At 45.8% G+C, this 16,651-nt stretch overlaps 1 protein-coding gene across 3 annotated transcripts in view; it reads right to left on the reverse strand.

Annotated features, from left to right (window-relative positions):
• Positions 1–16,651, reverse strand: part of FBXW5 (F-box and WD repeat domain containing 5) — a 67,669-nt gene that overhangs the window by 24,133 nt on the left and 26,885 nt on the right. For all 3 annotated transcript variants that reach the window (XM_068248959.1, XM_068248961.1, XM_068248960.1), the window contains exons 2-5: positions 11,997–12,217; positions 10,986–11,143; positions 4,025–4,199; positions 3,514–3,662 (exon numbers count right to left, since the gene is read on the reverse strand). In XM_068248959.1, coding sequence (XP_068105060.1) covers positions 3,514–3,662; positions 4,025–4,199; positions 10,986–11,143; positions 11,997–12,217 — 703 coding nt within the window. The remainder of the gene's footprint in view (positions 1–3,513; positions 3,663–4,024; positions 4,200–10,985; positions 11,144–11,996; positions 12,218–16,651) is intronic.

Here is a 16,651-nt window from a genome sequence, read left to right on the forward strand (position 1 = left end):
GCCCAGTAGGGCCAGAGCAATCCTCCTGCGTGAGTTACCCCGAGCTCAGCTCGGGATAACCGGCAAGGAGATTAAGCAATACCAGTTGCCTGGCTATCGTGCTGATCCTCTGCCTCTAATACGTTTTGCCCTAGACCTTGAACAAGCATGCAGCAGATCAGGCATTTCTGACATTTTTGTCAGATCTGACAAGATTAGCTGCATGCTGGTTTCTGGTGTGATTCTGCAGGCAGATAGCTCAGCAGGGCTGCCTGGTAACTGGTATTGCTTAAAAGGAAATCAATATGGCAGCCTTTACATACCTCTCACTACAGTTCTCCTTTAAGTTCTGCAGTATAAAACACAGAGCTTGTTGATTTTATTATATGCTGTAATATTTGCTAATATATCTCAGAGTCAACATTGTTGGCATGCAGATCGATTGCTTTGAAGGTGGTGATTGCTTTGGTCTATGGATTGCTCTTGTGGCACCTGATCATGGGCGTCCGCGCATATGGCAAATTCGGGCATCTGCCCGACCCTGGGCGCCCGCTGCCCCCCCCCCCCCCCCCCCCCCGGCCGCGTGCGGCCAGCAGGAGGGAGCAGCGCAGAGAAGAGGGTGAGCTATGAGCACAGTGGGAAAGGGCAGACGTCCCCCCCCCCTTCCCTCACCTTAGGGGGCTCTCCCTCCCTTGCTCTCCCCTCCGGAACGAAGTTTTGTGCAGCGCTGGGCAGCGTGCGGAACTTACCTCCGTCTCGCTCCAAGCGCCGGAAGTTCTGGTGCCGCTGTCTGGTCTGGTCCAGACCAGACTAGCGGCAAATCCATCTGGCGCCTGAACGAGATGGAGGTAAGTTCGGCACGCTGCCCAGCACTGCACAACACTTCGTTCCGGAGGGGACAGCGAGGGAGGGAGAGCCCCCTAAGGTGAGGGAAGGGGGGGGGGGGAGACGTCCACCCTTTCCCACTGTGCTCATAGCTCTTACTCTTCTCTGCTCCCCTCCTGCTAGGGGCACACCTGGCTACCTATTCTGGGGACATATACCCCTCTCCTGCCTACATATACTGGGCACATATAACCCTGCCTACATATGCTGGGCACATATACCCCTGACTACATATACTGGGCACATATACATCTGGCTACATATACTGGGCACATATAACCCTGCCTACAAATATTGGGCACATTTACCCCTGCCTACATATACTGGGCACATATACCTCTGGCTACATATACTGGGAACATATAACCCTGCCTACATACACTGGGGACATATACCCCTGGCTACATATACTGGGCACATATACCCCTGCCTACATATACTGGGCACATAAATAGAATACACCTCTGGCTACATATACTGGGCACATATACCCATGGCTACCTGTTCTGGGGACATCTCTATCCCTGGCTACCTGTTCTGGGGACATCTATACCGCTGGCCACCTATTCTGGGGACACCTATAGACCTGGGGCTACCTATTTTGGGGGAACCACTGCTGTCAGATTGAGTGTATTTTGGGGAACTGCTGCCAGGTGAGAGGTGTCTACCATATTAAGGGGGCATTCTGCCTATTTATGTGAAATGCTGTCTATTTATGTGCCTCATGACTGCTGAATTTGTCTCGTTAGGGGCCTCAAGATCGCTGAATTTGTCTTGTTGGGGGCCTCATGATTGCTGAATTTGTCTTGATGGGGGGCCTCATGATTGCTGAATTTGTCTTGTTGGGGGTCACATGATTGCTAACTGCGAGACTATGGAAAAAGCTGGATCATCATCATATGAGACAATAACATTAAACCTACTTTTTCAGCTTTTTAAAACCGAAAATGAAACTGGGAGGTTCTAAAAAAAAAATGAACACATTTTTCAGGAGTCGGATGGATGAAAATGTTTATCTTCACAGTTTATTTTCAACTTGGATTTTCCATAATGTTCATGTATGAGTTAAAACGTTTGTATTTAGTTTAAATTGCTGTTGGCACTTTGCGATAGATAAGTGACTTTTGGGTTGCAGTTTGGGCACTCGGCCTCCAAAAGGTTCGCCACCACTGTCCTAATCTAATGTCCCACCAATGCCAAGTTCATGTAAACTTGTCTCCACCCGTGACCACACCCACATTCTGGTTAATGACTACACCCATTTTTCGGCGCGGCGCATGACGTAGCCCCATTTTTTGGCGCACACAGCCGCACATTTTCGGCGCGCTTCTTCCTCCCCCCCTTTTTTGCCCCCCCGGAAAATTTTCTGCGGACGCCCATGCACCTGATGTCCACACCTGACAGCAAGTGAACAAAGCCTGGACGGCCAAATGAGCTCGGTCATCGGCCCCACTGGCAGAGTTAAATCTAGAGCAGTGATCTGCAAACTTGGCTCTCCAGCTGTTAAGGAACTACAAGTCCCACAATGCATTGCAGGAGTCTGATAGTCATAATTCATAAAGACATGCATTGTGGGACTTGTAGTTCCTTAACAGCTGGAGAGCCAAGTTTGCAGATCACTGATCTAGACTATATGAGGCTTTACAGCACTCTAGCTGCCATCTCTCTCTTGGCATGGACCATTTTGTAAGTACTGTATTTATTGGCATATAAGACACTTTTTCTCCCCCCAAAATAAGGAGAAAAAGTCCCTGCATCTTATAGGCCAAATACAGGGAGTCCCCGACTTATGAACGCTCGCCGATACAAACTGCCGACCCATCGCGATGTCAGGGACTCCCTGTATTGTGCCCCTGTGTCTACCTCCACGTGTCACCTCTGTTCCCCGTGTATATAGCTACAAGCAGTGGCAGCACGGCTCACCTCATCCACCGGCTCTAGCGGTGATTACAGATCTCTCCTTCACGGCTCCCCTAGTGCTGAGTTCTGCTGATCACTGCATCAGCAGAAGACAGCACTAGGGGAACAGTTAGGGAAAGGTCTGTGCTCACCGCTGGATCAGGTGAGCCGTGCTGCCGCTGATTGTAGCTATACACACAGGGAACAGAGGTGACACATGGGGGAACAGGAGGACACAATAATTGGGGGAGAACATCTACAAGACGCCCCTGCACCATGGATGCACCAGGTTTAGTATATCTTCCCCCTGGTTTTACCCTCTAAACCTGGGTGTGTCTTATATTCCCGGAACTTCTTATATGCCGAAAAATACTGTAGATTTGATTTCAAACGGATGGTGCAACTTTATTACAAACTGAGCAAAGAACAGAAGATGTGGAAAACAACATGTAACTGCTGAAAATATGCCAACATTTATAAAGATGACTTTCTGAGGCAAGAACTTCTGCTGCCCCCAAGTGGTGGGTTTCACTTTTTAAGCCTTGCTAGGTATATGATGTCTGGAATCTAGCTGGCCAGTAGGTGGCGAGAGCATTCACTTTTCTCTACACAGTTTTTTTTGTAAAATGTGACCAGAGTAACCGGAGATCAGCGCTTCCGGCGGGGGGCAAGAAATGCAGAGTAATGGTTTCCAGCTATGCCCCCCAGACTTCCCACGCATGAATTCCCTATAGTGGATCCGTCACTCACCTGGAAAGCTTTGTTCAGCCACAGGACAGAGCAGGAAGTGATCCGGCCCATGCGGTGAAGATTCCCAGAGATAAGGTGGGAGTTATTAAGCCAGCATCCAAACACGTCATACGGCTTATTCCTTACCCGAGACAAGAGGGTGAACCCATCTACAGAGGAGGAGAGACATAAAGAGGAGGTTGGGGTGAGAGAGGTGGGAGAAGAGAGAAAGAGTGGGAGGGGGGTGGTGAGAGAGGAAGGAAGGGTGGAGAGAGAGAAGATAGATAGATAGATAGATAGATAGATAGATAGATAGATAGATAGAGGAAGAGGAGGAGGGGTTGGGTTGACAGGGGGTACACAGAAGGAGAAATATTGATTCATGTCTGCAGATTGAATTTGCACACACCAAGTACAGACAGTCTCCTACTAACAAACGACTCTAATAACATTACGTCAATAACGTTTCAGAGATACAAAAACACTATTGTCTCCATTTACAAACTACACAATACTGTTTTTTATTACATACCTAAGCTAAAGACTGCAATTTCCCCTGCAGACGAGTTATGGGGTCCCACGAAAACCCCGGACACCAGGAGTAGCGTGTCATCGCCATTAAACTGTGAGAACTGTGTGTAGCTCCACTGGTGCGGCCTCATGTTCGCACTGTGCAGGAGGCTAAACGGGTGCTTCGTGTTCCAAACCTGCAGAGAAAAGACGATAAAATGTCACACTCCCAGCATGCTCTGCAGTGCCACAGTGTCATACTCCCAGCATGCTCTGCAGTGCCACACAAGGCCATACTCCCAGCATGCTCTGCACTGCCACACAAGGCCATACTCCCAGCATGCTCTGAACCGCCACACAAGGCCATACTCCCAGCATGCTCTGCACCATCATACAAGGCCTTACTCCCAACATGCTCTGCACCGTCACACAAGGCCATACTCCCAGCATGCTCTGCACCGTCACACAAGGCCATACTCCCAGCATGCTCTGCACCGTCACACAAGGCCATACTCCCAGCATGCTCTGCACCATCACACAAGGTCACACTCCCAGCATGCTCTGCACCGTCACACAAGGTCACACTCCCAGCATGCTCTGCACTGTCACACAAGGCCATACTCCCAGCATGCTCTGCAGTGCTATACAAGGCCATACTCCCAGCATGCTCTGCACTGCCACACAAGGCCATACTCCCAGCATGCTCTGCACTGCCACACAAGGCCATACTCCCAGCATGCTCTGCACCATCACACAAGGTCACACTCCCAGCATGCTCTGCACCATCACACAAGGTCACACTCCCAGCATGCTCTGCACCATCACACAAGGCCATACTCCCAGCATGCTCTGCACTGTCACACAAGGCCATACTCCCAGCATGCTCTGCAGTGCTATACAAGGCCATACTCCCAGCATGCTCTGCACTGCCACACAAGGCCATACTCCCAGCATGCTCTGCACTGCCACACAAGGCCATACTCCCAGCATGCTCTGCACCATCACACAAGGCCATACTCCCAGCATGCTCTGCACCGCCACACAAGGCCATACTCCCAGCATGCTCTGCACCATCACACAAGGCCATACTCCCAGCATGCTCTGCACCATCACACAAGGCCATACTCCCAGCATGCTCTGCACCTTCACACAAGGTCACACTCCCAGCATGCTCTGCACCATCATACAAGGCCATACTCCCAGCATGCTCTGCACCGTCACACAAGGTCACACTCCCAGCATGCTCTGCACCGTCACACAAGGCCATACTCCCAGCATGCTCTCCACCGTCAGGATCGGGCCGAGGCAGAGGCTGGAGAGGCTCCAGCCTCACGGCGCAGTGTAGGAGGGGGCGCACAATTCATTCAGCTGTAATTCCCAACTGTGTTTGAAGCAGAAAGAAATAAGAAAAGGGGATACATGACAGTGACTGCAAGCCAGATAACTAGATATTAAGGTGTTGGGGAGGTTGTGGGCACTGGGGCACCAATTAGTCTAATAGCAATCAGTGTGTGACAGCTGGGGTGGGAGGGATGGAAGGGCGCACTTTGCTGTTTCAGCCTTGGGTGCTGAAGGACCTTGTCCCGTCTCTGTCCACCGTCACACAATGTCACACTCCCAGCATGCTCTGCACCATCACACAAGGCCATACTCCCAGCATGCTCTGCACTGTCACACAAGGCCATACTCCCAGCATGCTCTGCAGTGCTATACAAGGCCATACTCCCAGCATGCTCTGCACTGCCACACAAGGCCATACTCCCAGCATGCTCTGCACTGCCACACAAGGCCATACTCCCAGCATGCTCTGCACTGCCACACAAGGCCATACTCCCAGCATGCTCTGCACCATCACACAAGGCCATACTCCCAGCATGCTCTGCACCGTCACACAAGGCCATACTCCCAGCATGCTCTGCACCGTCACACAAGGTCACACTCCCAGCATGCTCTGCACCATCATACAAGGCCATACTCCCAGCATGCTCTGCACCATTACACAAGGCCATACTCCCAGCATGCTCTGCACCATCACACAAGGCCATACTCCCAGCATGCTCTGCACCTTCACACAAGGTCACACTCCCAGCATGCTCTGCACCATCATACAAGGCCATACTCCCAGCATGCTCTGCACCGTCACACAAGGTCACACTCCCAGCATGCTCTGCACCATCACACAAGGCCATACTCCCAGCATGCTCTGCACCATCATACAAGGCCATACTCCCAGCATGCTCTGCACCGCCACACAAGGCCATACTCCCAGCATGCTCTGCACCATCACACAAGGCCATACTCCCAGCATGCTCTGCACCATCACACAAGGCCATACTCCCAGCATGCTCTGCACCATCACACAAGGCCATACTCCCAGCATGCTCTGCACCGTCACACAAGGCCATACTCCCAGCATGCTCTGCACCGTCACACAAGGTCACACTCCCAGCATGCTCTGCACCATCACACAAGGCCATACTCCCAGCATGCTCTGCAGTGCCCCAAGGTCACACTCCCAGCATGCTCTGCACCATCACACTGAAAGAATACATGCATAGCATCCTCCATTTTGTATCTTTCTATATCAAAACACATATATAAAAAAATAGGATATCTGCTTTATTAGCTGAAACTGTTAGTTCAGGTAATTAGAACGTTATGTTCCTTTTGCTAATCAGCTGCACCGTTCCTATAGAAACCGCAAGCAGCTTAGCAGTAACAACTGCAGGAAGCTGTCAATCCGCAGGTGAGCCATTTCCTGTAATGTTGAATCTTTGTGTCAGTAATGTGGAAAAAAAGAACATAGGTGTTGATATATTCATATAATCCTACTATTAGGATATTATGCTCGGCTCTGGGACTGCAAGGCATACACACTGAGGCTTAGCAGAAGGTGCTTCATAGGCCTAAGGACACCATATTGTCCAGTCTAAGTTAATCAGATATACTCTGTATCTCCATATGATAAGATGGGATGGAATAGTATGGTTTAGCCATGATATTAAATGTCGCTGCACAGATATATTCTTTTGAAGCCTAAACCACAAGCTTATATCCGTTGTCACACCTATGATAAATTTCCCCTAATGGCCCACCACATGTTCTGGGCGCACAGCCAAACAGCTTCGCACTTGTTGACTGGTTCTGATATTGGCTGCAACAGAAGGTTTAGATATTTTTTATAAGTTTAAATGTTTCCCTATAAGACGTATAATGACTGCAGATGTGCCTTTTGTGGTTAAATTCTATTTAAGCTGAGAATTCATTAAACACGTCATTCTGTTCACTTATACCAGACAGCACTTTTGTCCGTGTCTTATTCATGTGAATGGAATCTTGGCGTGCTAATCTTGAATCAAATTAGACTGTTATTTTTATATTATTAACATTTTTATCTTATTAATAGTGTTATAGTGTTAAGTATAAAGTGACCTCTTACAGTTTGGTGCCGTGACTCGGATCGCAGAGGCTGATTTTGAGGAAGAGCCGAAAGGCCCCGAGGCCAGTTTCTCGGTGGGACCAGGACACAGCAACAGCTCTGGGTGAGTACAGAACTTTTTCCCGCTCTTAGGGCCCTTTTCCACTAGAGTGATTGTGATTGCTGAATCGCAAAATCGCAAATCGCTAGTGATTTTTAAATCGCTAGGGTTGTTACTTTATCATATAAATCATGAGAAGTATTTTCCACTACAGTGATTCGATTTGGAAATCGCAAATCGCAATCGCTTGCTGGAGCGATTTTTACAATGATAATGCAATGCAAATGAAAATCGCAAATCGCAATCGCATAACAGAATTAATGAAAAATCGCAATCGCAATCACTGGCGTTTGTGATTTGTGATTGCGATTGCTAGTGGAAAAGGGCCCTTAGGGCCCTTTTCCACTAGCAATCGCAATCACAAATCACAAACGCCAGCGATTGCGATTTTTCATTAATTCTGTTATGCGATTGCGATTTGTGATTTTCATTTGCATTGCATTATCATTGTAAAAATCGCTCCAGCAAGCGATTGCGATTTGCGATTAGCGATTTCCAAATCGAATCACTGTAGTGGAAAATACTTCTCGTGATTTCTATGATAAAGTAACAACTCTAACGATTTAAAAATCACTAGCGATTTGCGATTTTGCGATTCAGCAATCACAATCGCTCTAGTGGAAAAGGGCCCTTAGGGAATCCATTTCTGCTGCTTACCGAGTGCTGTCTGTCTGTTCAAACCTTGTAAACATATTGTATATATGAATGTAAATATAAAGTGCCAGTCATAGTGGACTGAGGAATATAGTGCCAGTCATAGTGGACTGAGGAATATAGTGCCAGTCATAGTGGACTGAGGTATGAAGTGAAGTCTTGAATAGGAGGCCCCCCACCCTGACATACTTGCGTCTTTGGTTAAGATTACTTGAGTAGGGAAAAGCCAAGTCTTGCCCTGCGTCAGGGTGTGAGGCATAGTCCACCACTGTAAATCTTTCTTCACCGCATCTGGAATCAGTATCACCTGATCTAATGACCAGGGCTGGTTTAAGCAACAATGGGGCCCCATGGAAAAATAAACTAGGGGGGCCCCCCCAACAGATACCACGGAGCAATAATCGGCATTAAGGGAACTTTTTTGCACTTGGTATAGTCAGTGTTTGAAGCCCCAATCGGTCGAAACTCCACATTCTGGCTACCCCAGCATGCATGGGCGACAAGGGGTTAAAAAGTTTCAGGAGGGGGGACCCCACATCATTTAAAACAAACAAAAAAAAATTCTCACACTCTAAACATAAAAAAAAAAAAATTGGGGGGAAAAAAAAAAATAGGAAAAAAAAAATGCCAGGGATCTTCATACAGCCATATTGCGGCTGTATAGCGATCCCTGGCCAAAGCGCTGCGGCTGCGTATGGACCCCCAGGAAACCCCGTCAGGAAATGTATTGCTCTTTCTTTTGATACATGTAAAATTACACTACCGTTAGGTTTGCTACTAAAAGTGACATTTACCGCATTTAAAAGTATACTTTTTTTCCTTCGAAACTTTAAAATCGATTTTCTCAAAAACTATAAGGTCTTTTTGAAAAATTGTTTTTTCCTCTTATTGCCAATGACCTCCTTAACATATCCTGCAAATTTAGGGTTTCTAGAATTTAAGGTGGATTTGCTATTAACCATTAAAGTCGGCAGGTTTTTAAATGTGTATTTTTTCCCCTTTGAAACTTAAAAAAAAAAAATCGATTTTCTCAAAAACTATAAGGTCGATTTGAATTTTTTTTTTCCTCTTGTAGCCACTGGGGGCCCCTACAAGCTATGGGGCCCTGGGGCAGCTGCCTCCTTTGCCTCTATGGTAGCGCCGGCCCTGCTAATGACTGTATTGACTTGTTCCAATTCTCTAAAATCCATGCCTGTAGTGACCGTGCATGTTTCATGGCTCACTGTACTGCTGGTGCTACCGAGTTCAAGAGTCCTAACAGTCTCATTGCATCTCAAATCGACATTCTTTCTAACATCCTGAAATGTTCCACTTGTTGAAGTACTTGCAAAATTTTCTGTTCTGGTAGAAACATTTTCTGTTGTAATGAGTCTATCATGAATCCCAGAAACAGTATGTTCTGCGTAGCTTCCAGTTGTGATTTCCCCTGACTTATAATCCATCCTGCTTGCTGGAGTTCTTTTAAAGCTCTCTCTCTCTGCAACAATAATGTCTGTTTTGACTCTGCAAATATTAGCAGGTCGTCCAAGTATAGAACAATCATTATCCCTTGTTTGTGTAGGGATGAGACTAGTTCTGCAATCACTTTGATGAAAATCCTTGGAGCGGATTTTACGCCAAAGGGGAGGCCACTGCCGTACTCTCACCGCAGACCTGAGAAATCTCTGGGATTTCAACTCGATCGGGACATGCCAATACGCATCTTTGAGGTCTATGCTTAGCATAAAACAATAGGCAGTCAGCAGGTTTCTGAGAGAATAAATCGATTCCATTCTGAATTTCTGGCGTTTTATGAATTCAAAAGGTTTGAGATTTAGAATGAGACGAAATTTCCCAGACGTATTTTTTACCAGAAAAATCGTCGAATAAAAACCTCTCCCCTGCTCTAGGATTGGCCCCAAAGTGACTACCTTTCTTGCTAGCATGTCTTGCAGAATGGAGCTTATTGCCATCTGTTCTTCGGTTGAATGTTTTTCTTTTGTTAGGATAAATCTTGTCGGAGGTTTTTTGATGAAATACAATATGATACCCCGACTGGATTAGATTGAGAATAAACGGGCTTGGTTGCAAACTTTTGCCATTGTGACAGGAATAGGCCCAACCTTCCTCCCACAGCCAATTTGTTGTCACTGCTGCTTTTTTGTGGAGAATTCTGAACTGCCTATCAAGGCGTTTGGTTTATTCTGTTACCGTGAAAATGACCAGGGCTTACGTCTATTTTGTGGCTTAGGTTTATTTTCCTGTCGGATTTTACGAAAAAAACCTTTTCCCCTGTCTAAATTGCCTTCTCTTGGGAAATCTCTTGGGAGGTCCTTTCTAATATCTCGTCCAATTGTGGACCAAATAATAAATCTCCTGAAAAAGGTATAGTACATAACTTATTTTTAGATGTATTACTTCCCTCCCAGGTTTTAATCCAAATATTTTGTCTGGCTACGTTAGATAAGGCCGCAGCCCTAGCCGTTAATCAAACTGATTCTGTTGCAGCATCAATGATAAAGGCCATACTCACAGCATGCTCTGCACTGTCACACAAGGCCATACTCCCAGCATGCTCTGCACCGTCACACAAGGTCACACTTCCAGCATGCTCTGCACTGCCACACAAGGCCATATTCCCAGCATGCTCTGCAGTGCCACACAAGGCCATATTCCCAGCATGCTCTGCAGTGCCACACAAGGCCATACTCCCAGCATGCTCTGCACCATCACACAAAGCCTACTCCCAGCATGCTCTGCACCGTCACACAAGGTCACACTCCCACACAAGATTGTATCTCCTGTTCTCACCTTGACCGTACAGTCCTTGGAGCAGGAAGCACACAAGTCTCCAGCGCGGGAGAAGCTGACGTGTAGCACCTGGTCAGTGTGTTCCCGGAGCCTCTGAACCTCCACGCACGGAACAGTGTCACGCAGACGCTGGAACTCCTCATACCAAGAATCTGTGCCTAACACAAGTAAAACAAGACATGGAGTCCAATTTACTAAGGTTTCAATGCTTAAAGGTCTGTGGAGAACATAAACAATCCTGCAAACCCTTCCTACATTTATTAAACTTGGTCTGCTATAAGGTAGTAGTTTGCAACCCTTGTCTGCCTGGGTCATAGCAGAGTATAGCAAGAGCTGTTGAAAGGTTGGGAAAACAGGGTTTTTTGTTTTTTTAACTTTTATCCAAGTTATCCTTGCTTTATTTAAAAAGTGTTTACTTAATCCAGGCCAAGTTGACAGGATCACCAGTTCTCAATGGTCTCAAGCCTGGGATAAACTTAGGAAATCAGGTTAATGCTAAACTAGACAAAAACAAAGGGGAGTGGTCACTTTAAAGCCACCCTGATCACCATGAGTACTGTAGTGACATATAGTAGATTGCAGTAAATTATTCAGTAATACCCAGTTTTACAGTAATTATTATCCTGGTTTTAACATCAGAAAAACTTCTATATACCGGTATTTCTGTATATTGGGATGTAGTTCCGCCCTCCCAGTGATCTTTAGCCTCAGCTGTTTGTTATGTAGAATTCTGGGAGACCACAGATCTTTTCTACAGGCTTTAGACCTCTCAGTAAATAAAACATTCCACAGAGCTGCACCTGACAGCACAAAAGATGTCGTTACCTGTGATAAGTGTCAGAATGTAAATCAGGGAAAGATTTTACATTGGGCAAACACTGACTAAGTAATCTATAAATGAATATTGTAAAAAAAAAAAAAAAAAAGTAATCTTATTGTTTATGTTATTTTGACTGCAGTTCCCCTTTAAGGTTTTCAGCATGAGGAGGCATCTCCGGGCCTCTCGCTGACCTGGGTAGCGGCCGGTGAACTTCTGCACGTGGTAATGTCTGTAGAAGAGCTCCTTCCATAAGAAGTCATCGCGGGACACGGCATACCAGCGCCTGCACACCAGCCCCGCAGAAAGCAGGTCCGCCGGCTCCAGGCTCAGGAAGATCTGATAGAGGATGCTGTCTGGCAGCAGGGCGGGGCCAGCGTATTCCATTGTGTCATTCTGTCCCCCTCCGTCTGCCCTGAAACACACAAACGCAAAGAATGCAATTATACAGTACAGCACCTGCAGCACTTTACAGAGTACAAAGTCAGGTCACTGGTTTATATAGTTTTCAAAATGTTTTAATTCCAAAAGAAAGAAATTACACAATAATACAACAATAGGTTAAGGCAACATTGCACATACAGTTATGTATTTATATAGCACTGACATCTTCTGCAGCACTTTACAGAGAGTACATAGTCATGTCACTGACTGTCCTCAGAGGAGCTCACAATCTAATCCTACCATAGTCACAGTCTAATGTCCTACCATATCATTATATATTTATATAGCACTGCCATCTTCTGCAGCACTTTACAGAGTACACAGGCCTCGATTCATCAAACAGTTTGCGGTAAAAATTTGCTGTTCGTTATTTTACCGCATGCGATAATTACTGAATGCTTAGTAGTATTCAGCATTTTTTTTAGTTGTAGGCAGTTGTTCGTTAAAAGATCGCTAGTGTTCGGTAATGATGCGGTAAGCATGCAGTAAGCGTGCGGTAAATATCAACACTAGCGATCTTTTAGCGAATACAAGCCATTTTCAAAGTGCATTGTGGGTAAGGAAGATGCATTGTGGGCAATTTAAAGAGAACCTGAACTGAAAATGAAAAGTGAAAAAAAAAAAAAACATAAACACGTCTTTAAAAAAAAAAAAGAAAATTGCCATTACCCCATAACAGCTTCCTGGTCAGCACACTGTTAAAATGTAATATCACCCACTTGAGCCATAGGGAAACATGGACATTACTTTACACATTCAGTTGTTACTGACAGCAGCTAATATATAACTGGCAGCAATCTTGTCAGAATTGGAAGAGGTCACTGTAAGAAGAAAATGGTGAGTTTCTGAGAGGAACTGACGGTGAGGTTAGTGTGTAATATTCATTTGCAGCTACGTCATGTGTTTATTTCAAATAATTTTACTCAGTTCAGGTTCCTGTTAAATACACTGACAGCAGGAACATAAATAATGACAGGGCAGTGCAGGAGATATTGCACTCGGAATTTACCGCCCTGACATGTCCCCTTTCTGCTTCTTTAATGCTAGTTTCGGAAAATGTACCGCACAATTACCGCACTATTACCGCCAGAACACCGCACGCACGCTATTGACATGCGAAGTAATTCAGGATTACTGACTTCCGCTACATGCTTGCACTAAATTACCGAATGCTCGATAAAGCGTTCAGTAACACTTCATGAATCAAGACCATAGTCATGTTACTGTCCTTAGAGGAGCTCCACTGTTCTCCGCAGGCTCTTTTAGCCAGGTGCTCCACCCCGCTAGTTTTGGTGACCACCCGGCTGTCATCGGCTCACTTACTCCTCTGCTGTAATCAGCAGAGTTGTGCAGAAAAGCGCCAGCCCTGTATTCTCTGATCTTGCCCCACCCGGGTGGAAAAAAATTCTGGGGATAACACTGAGCTCACAATCAAATTTCTCCCATAGTCATAGTCTAATGTCCTACCATATTATTATTATGTATTTATATAGCACTGACATCTTCTGCAGCACATTACAGAGTACATAGTCATGTCACTGACTGTCCTCAGAGGAGCTCACAATCTAATCCTACCATAGTCATAGTCTAAAGTCCTATCATGTTGTTACTTTTATTATTATTATTATTATTATTATTATAGCACTGACATCTTCTGCAGCACTTTACAGACTACATAGCCATGTCAATGACTGTCCTCACAGGAGCTCACAATCTAATCCCTCCAATACATACTTTAAGCCCCAGTCATAGTCTAAGGCCAATTTTAGGAGAAGCAAATTAACATACCAGTATGTTTTTGGGGTATGGGATGTGTCCAGAGGAAACCCACACAAACATGGGTATAACACACAAATTGCATGCCAACAGTGAGCGATCATACATGTTAGATATAGCATGTATATGCACACTGTCTGCTAGCCTTAACATCAGACTTTTGACAGAGCCCCAATCTCCATGCAGTCTGTGCGAATACTCCCAGATCATATTAATGAGGAACTTTAACAACATAAAGTAGAACCAACCCCCCCCCTCCCCCGGGCATTCTGGGAGAGACCATTTCTACTGGCTTTAGAAATCTCAGAAAAGAAACATTCCACAGAGATCATCTGCCAGTACTAAATATGATGCAACCTGTGAAGAATTTCAGAAAGTAAGGGCTCATTCACATTTAAGCGATTAGCAGGCGATTCCCGCTAATAGCTAATGCTTTGTTACCATATGGCAGTGTTCTCTCTGCCGCGATTGCGGGCGTTTTGAGATTAGCGCCAGTCGCAAACATGTTACCTTTTTGGAGCGATTCAGAAGCAATCACGGTACGGTGCTTATAAAGCACTCACCACGATTGCTCTGAAATCACCAAAGTGACCAGTGATTTTTACTGCGATAGTCGTGGTAAAAATCACTCGCGTTATTTTCAGATGTGAACGGGGCCTTAATCAGGGAGAGGAAAGATGTTACAACAGGCAAGAACTGACTGAATAAATTATAAATAAATATTGTAAGGAAAAAAAAAGAAGCAATTTTATTATATTATTTTGAGTAAAGTTCCTCTTTGAAGGGTTTTAACTAAAATGCAAAAAATGTGCCACAGTCAAATTATAAAGTATATATACTATTACTATCAGAGCCAGCCCAGGGCCCCGATGCTGCAGGCTGACTGTTGCTGCCCCCTTTCAGGTAGGTGCCCTCTCTGCACTGATTGCACACTGCTCTGGCCAGAGACCTCCATGCTGCTGCTGCTGCTGGCAAGCTTGTGCTTCCTGCCTCGGCTGCACACCCGTTACCCGATCAGCTGCCAGAAGCAGCAGGAGAAGTCATTAATATCTGCACCATGGGACAGCTATGCTGGAATGGCTTGCACCTGTGTTAAGAGACCAGTCGCTGGTAACTGTACACTGGGGAGAGGTCTGACACTTGCACTAAATCAGAAGATATATGTTGTGCATTGAATGTGTAGATACATCAACGTTAACCAGTGATTTTACCCAGCTAGATACCAAAGTCATCAGCTAGTGCATTGATTGGTCGGGATCCAAGCCACGGCCCCAGAAGCCCCGCCTCCCGTGCAGCTGCTACTTTGGGTAGACAGTAGATCTGGTTACTGTGAGTGTATTGGAGGAGCACACAGGCCCAGTGGGCAAATCTCTACATCTGGGCATGCTAGCAAGAAGTAGGGATGGTAAACAGATGCTAATAATTATGGAGTTGATGCACATTTTATGCTAATTTTATGCAGCTGGAAATCACAACAATGGAACACAGAATTTGATGACTCCCACTGGTCTGATTCCAAGATGCATACACCTGCATTAAATTAACATATGATTTGCATCAGCTCAACATTATTAGCATCTAATTGATCAACTTGTGTCAGTGTACATAGGGCAATGTGTATAAAGCAATATCAGGGTGTACAGTGCATTATCAGTTAGTATGTAGTGCAGTATCCATATATAAAAGGCCAGTGTCAGTTAGTACACATGGCGGTGTCAGCAATCAGTGTATATATGACAGCGTCAGTTATATATGATCAGTGTACATACAGCAATGCCAGTTAGCATACGGCACAGCGCTAGTCTACTTTAGGGGACCCAGCAGGAAACCTCATAGGTAACAGCTCTCCAATCACAGCACTCTCTACAGCACAAAGCGTTCTGATTGGCCAAATAGTGTGGCGGTAGTAGAATCGGAACAGGAAGACAGTGCGCAGGAGCCCTTAAAGAAAAAAGGGCGCTGTACACAGACATTTGGGCACATGCCCGGCGCCAAAATGTACCTTCTTTACTGCAAATTGCAGCTTTTACAATGGCCGCAATATGCGGCTGGGGTGGTAAATTTTGGCGCCGGGAGGCGCCCGAATACGGCAGACATGCTAAAGGAGCTTGCGGAAATGCAAATGGCGGCATGCATAGCTGGCACAGGGCGTGGTGTAGAGGGGTTAGGAGAGAATTAGGCGATCACGGGGGTTAAAGTGAACTAAGCAGCTCCTGGCTTCAAATAGCTACAAGGGCTGTCATTGTTCAGAAGCTCAACCCCTGCTGTTTTACAACTAGCATTGTCCAGGCTAGGTGTGACATTCTTCAACTGTAAGGCCTAGTGCACACCAAAAAACCGCTAGCAGATCCGCAAAATGCTAGCAGATTTTGAAACGCTTTTTCTTATTTTTCAGCAGCGTTTCAGCTAGCGTTTTGCGGTTTTGTGTAGCGGTTTTGGTATAGTAGATTTCATGTATTGTTACAGTAAAGCTGTTACTGAACAGCTACTGTAACAAAAAACGCCTGGCAAACCGCTCTGAAGTGCCGTTTTTCAGAGCGGTTTGCGTTTTTCCTATACTTAACATTGAGGCAGAAACGCATCCGCAATCCAAAATCTGCAGCAGCCCGGGAATATGCGTTTCTGCAAA

This window comes from Hyperolius riggenbachi, chromosome 8 (genome assembly GCF_040937935.1).
Source record: "Hyperolius riggenbachi isolate aHypRig1 chromosome 8, aHypRig1.pri, whole genome shotgun sequence".
Taxonomy (NCBI): domain Eukaryota; kingdom Metazoa; phylum Chordata; class Amphibia; order Anura; family Hyperoliidae; genus Hyperolius; species Hyperolius riggenbachi.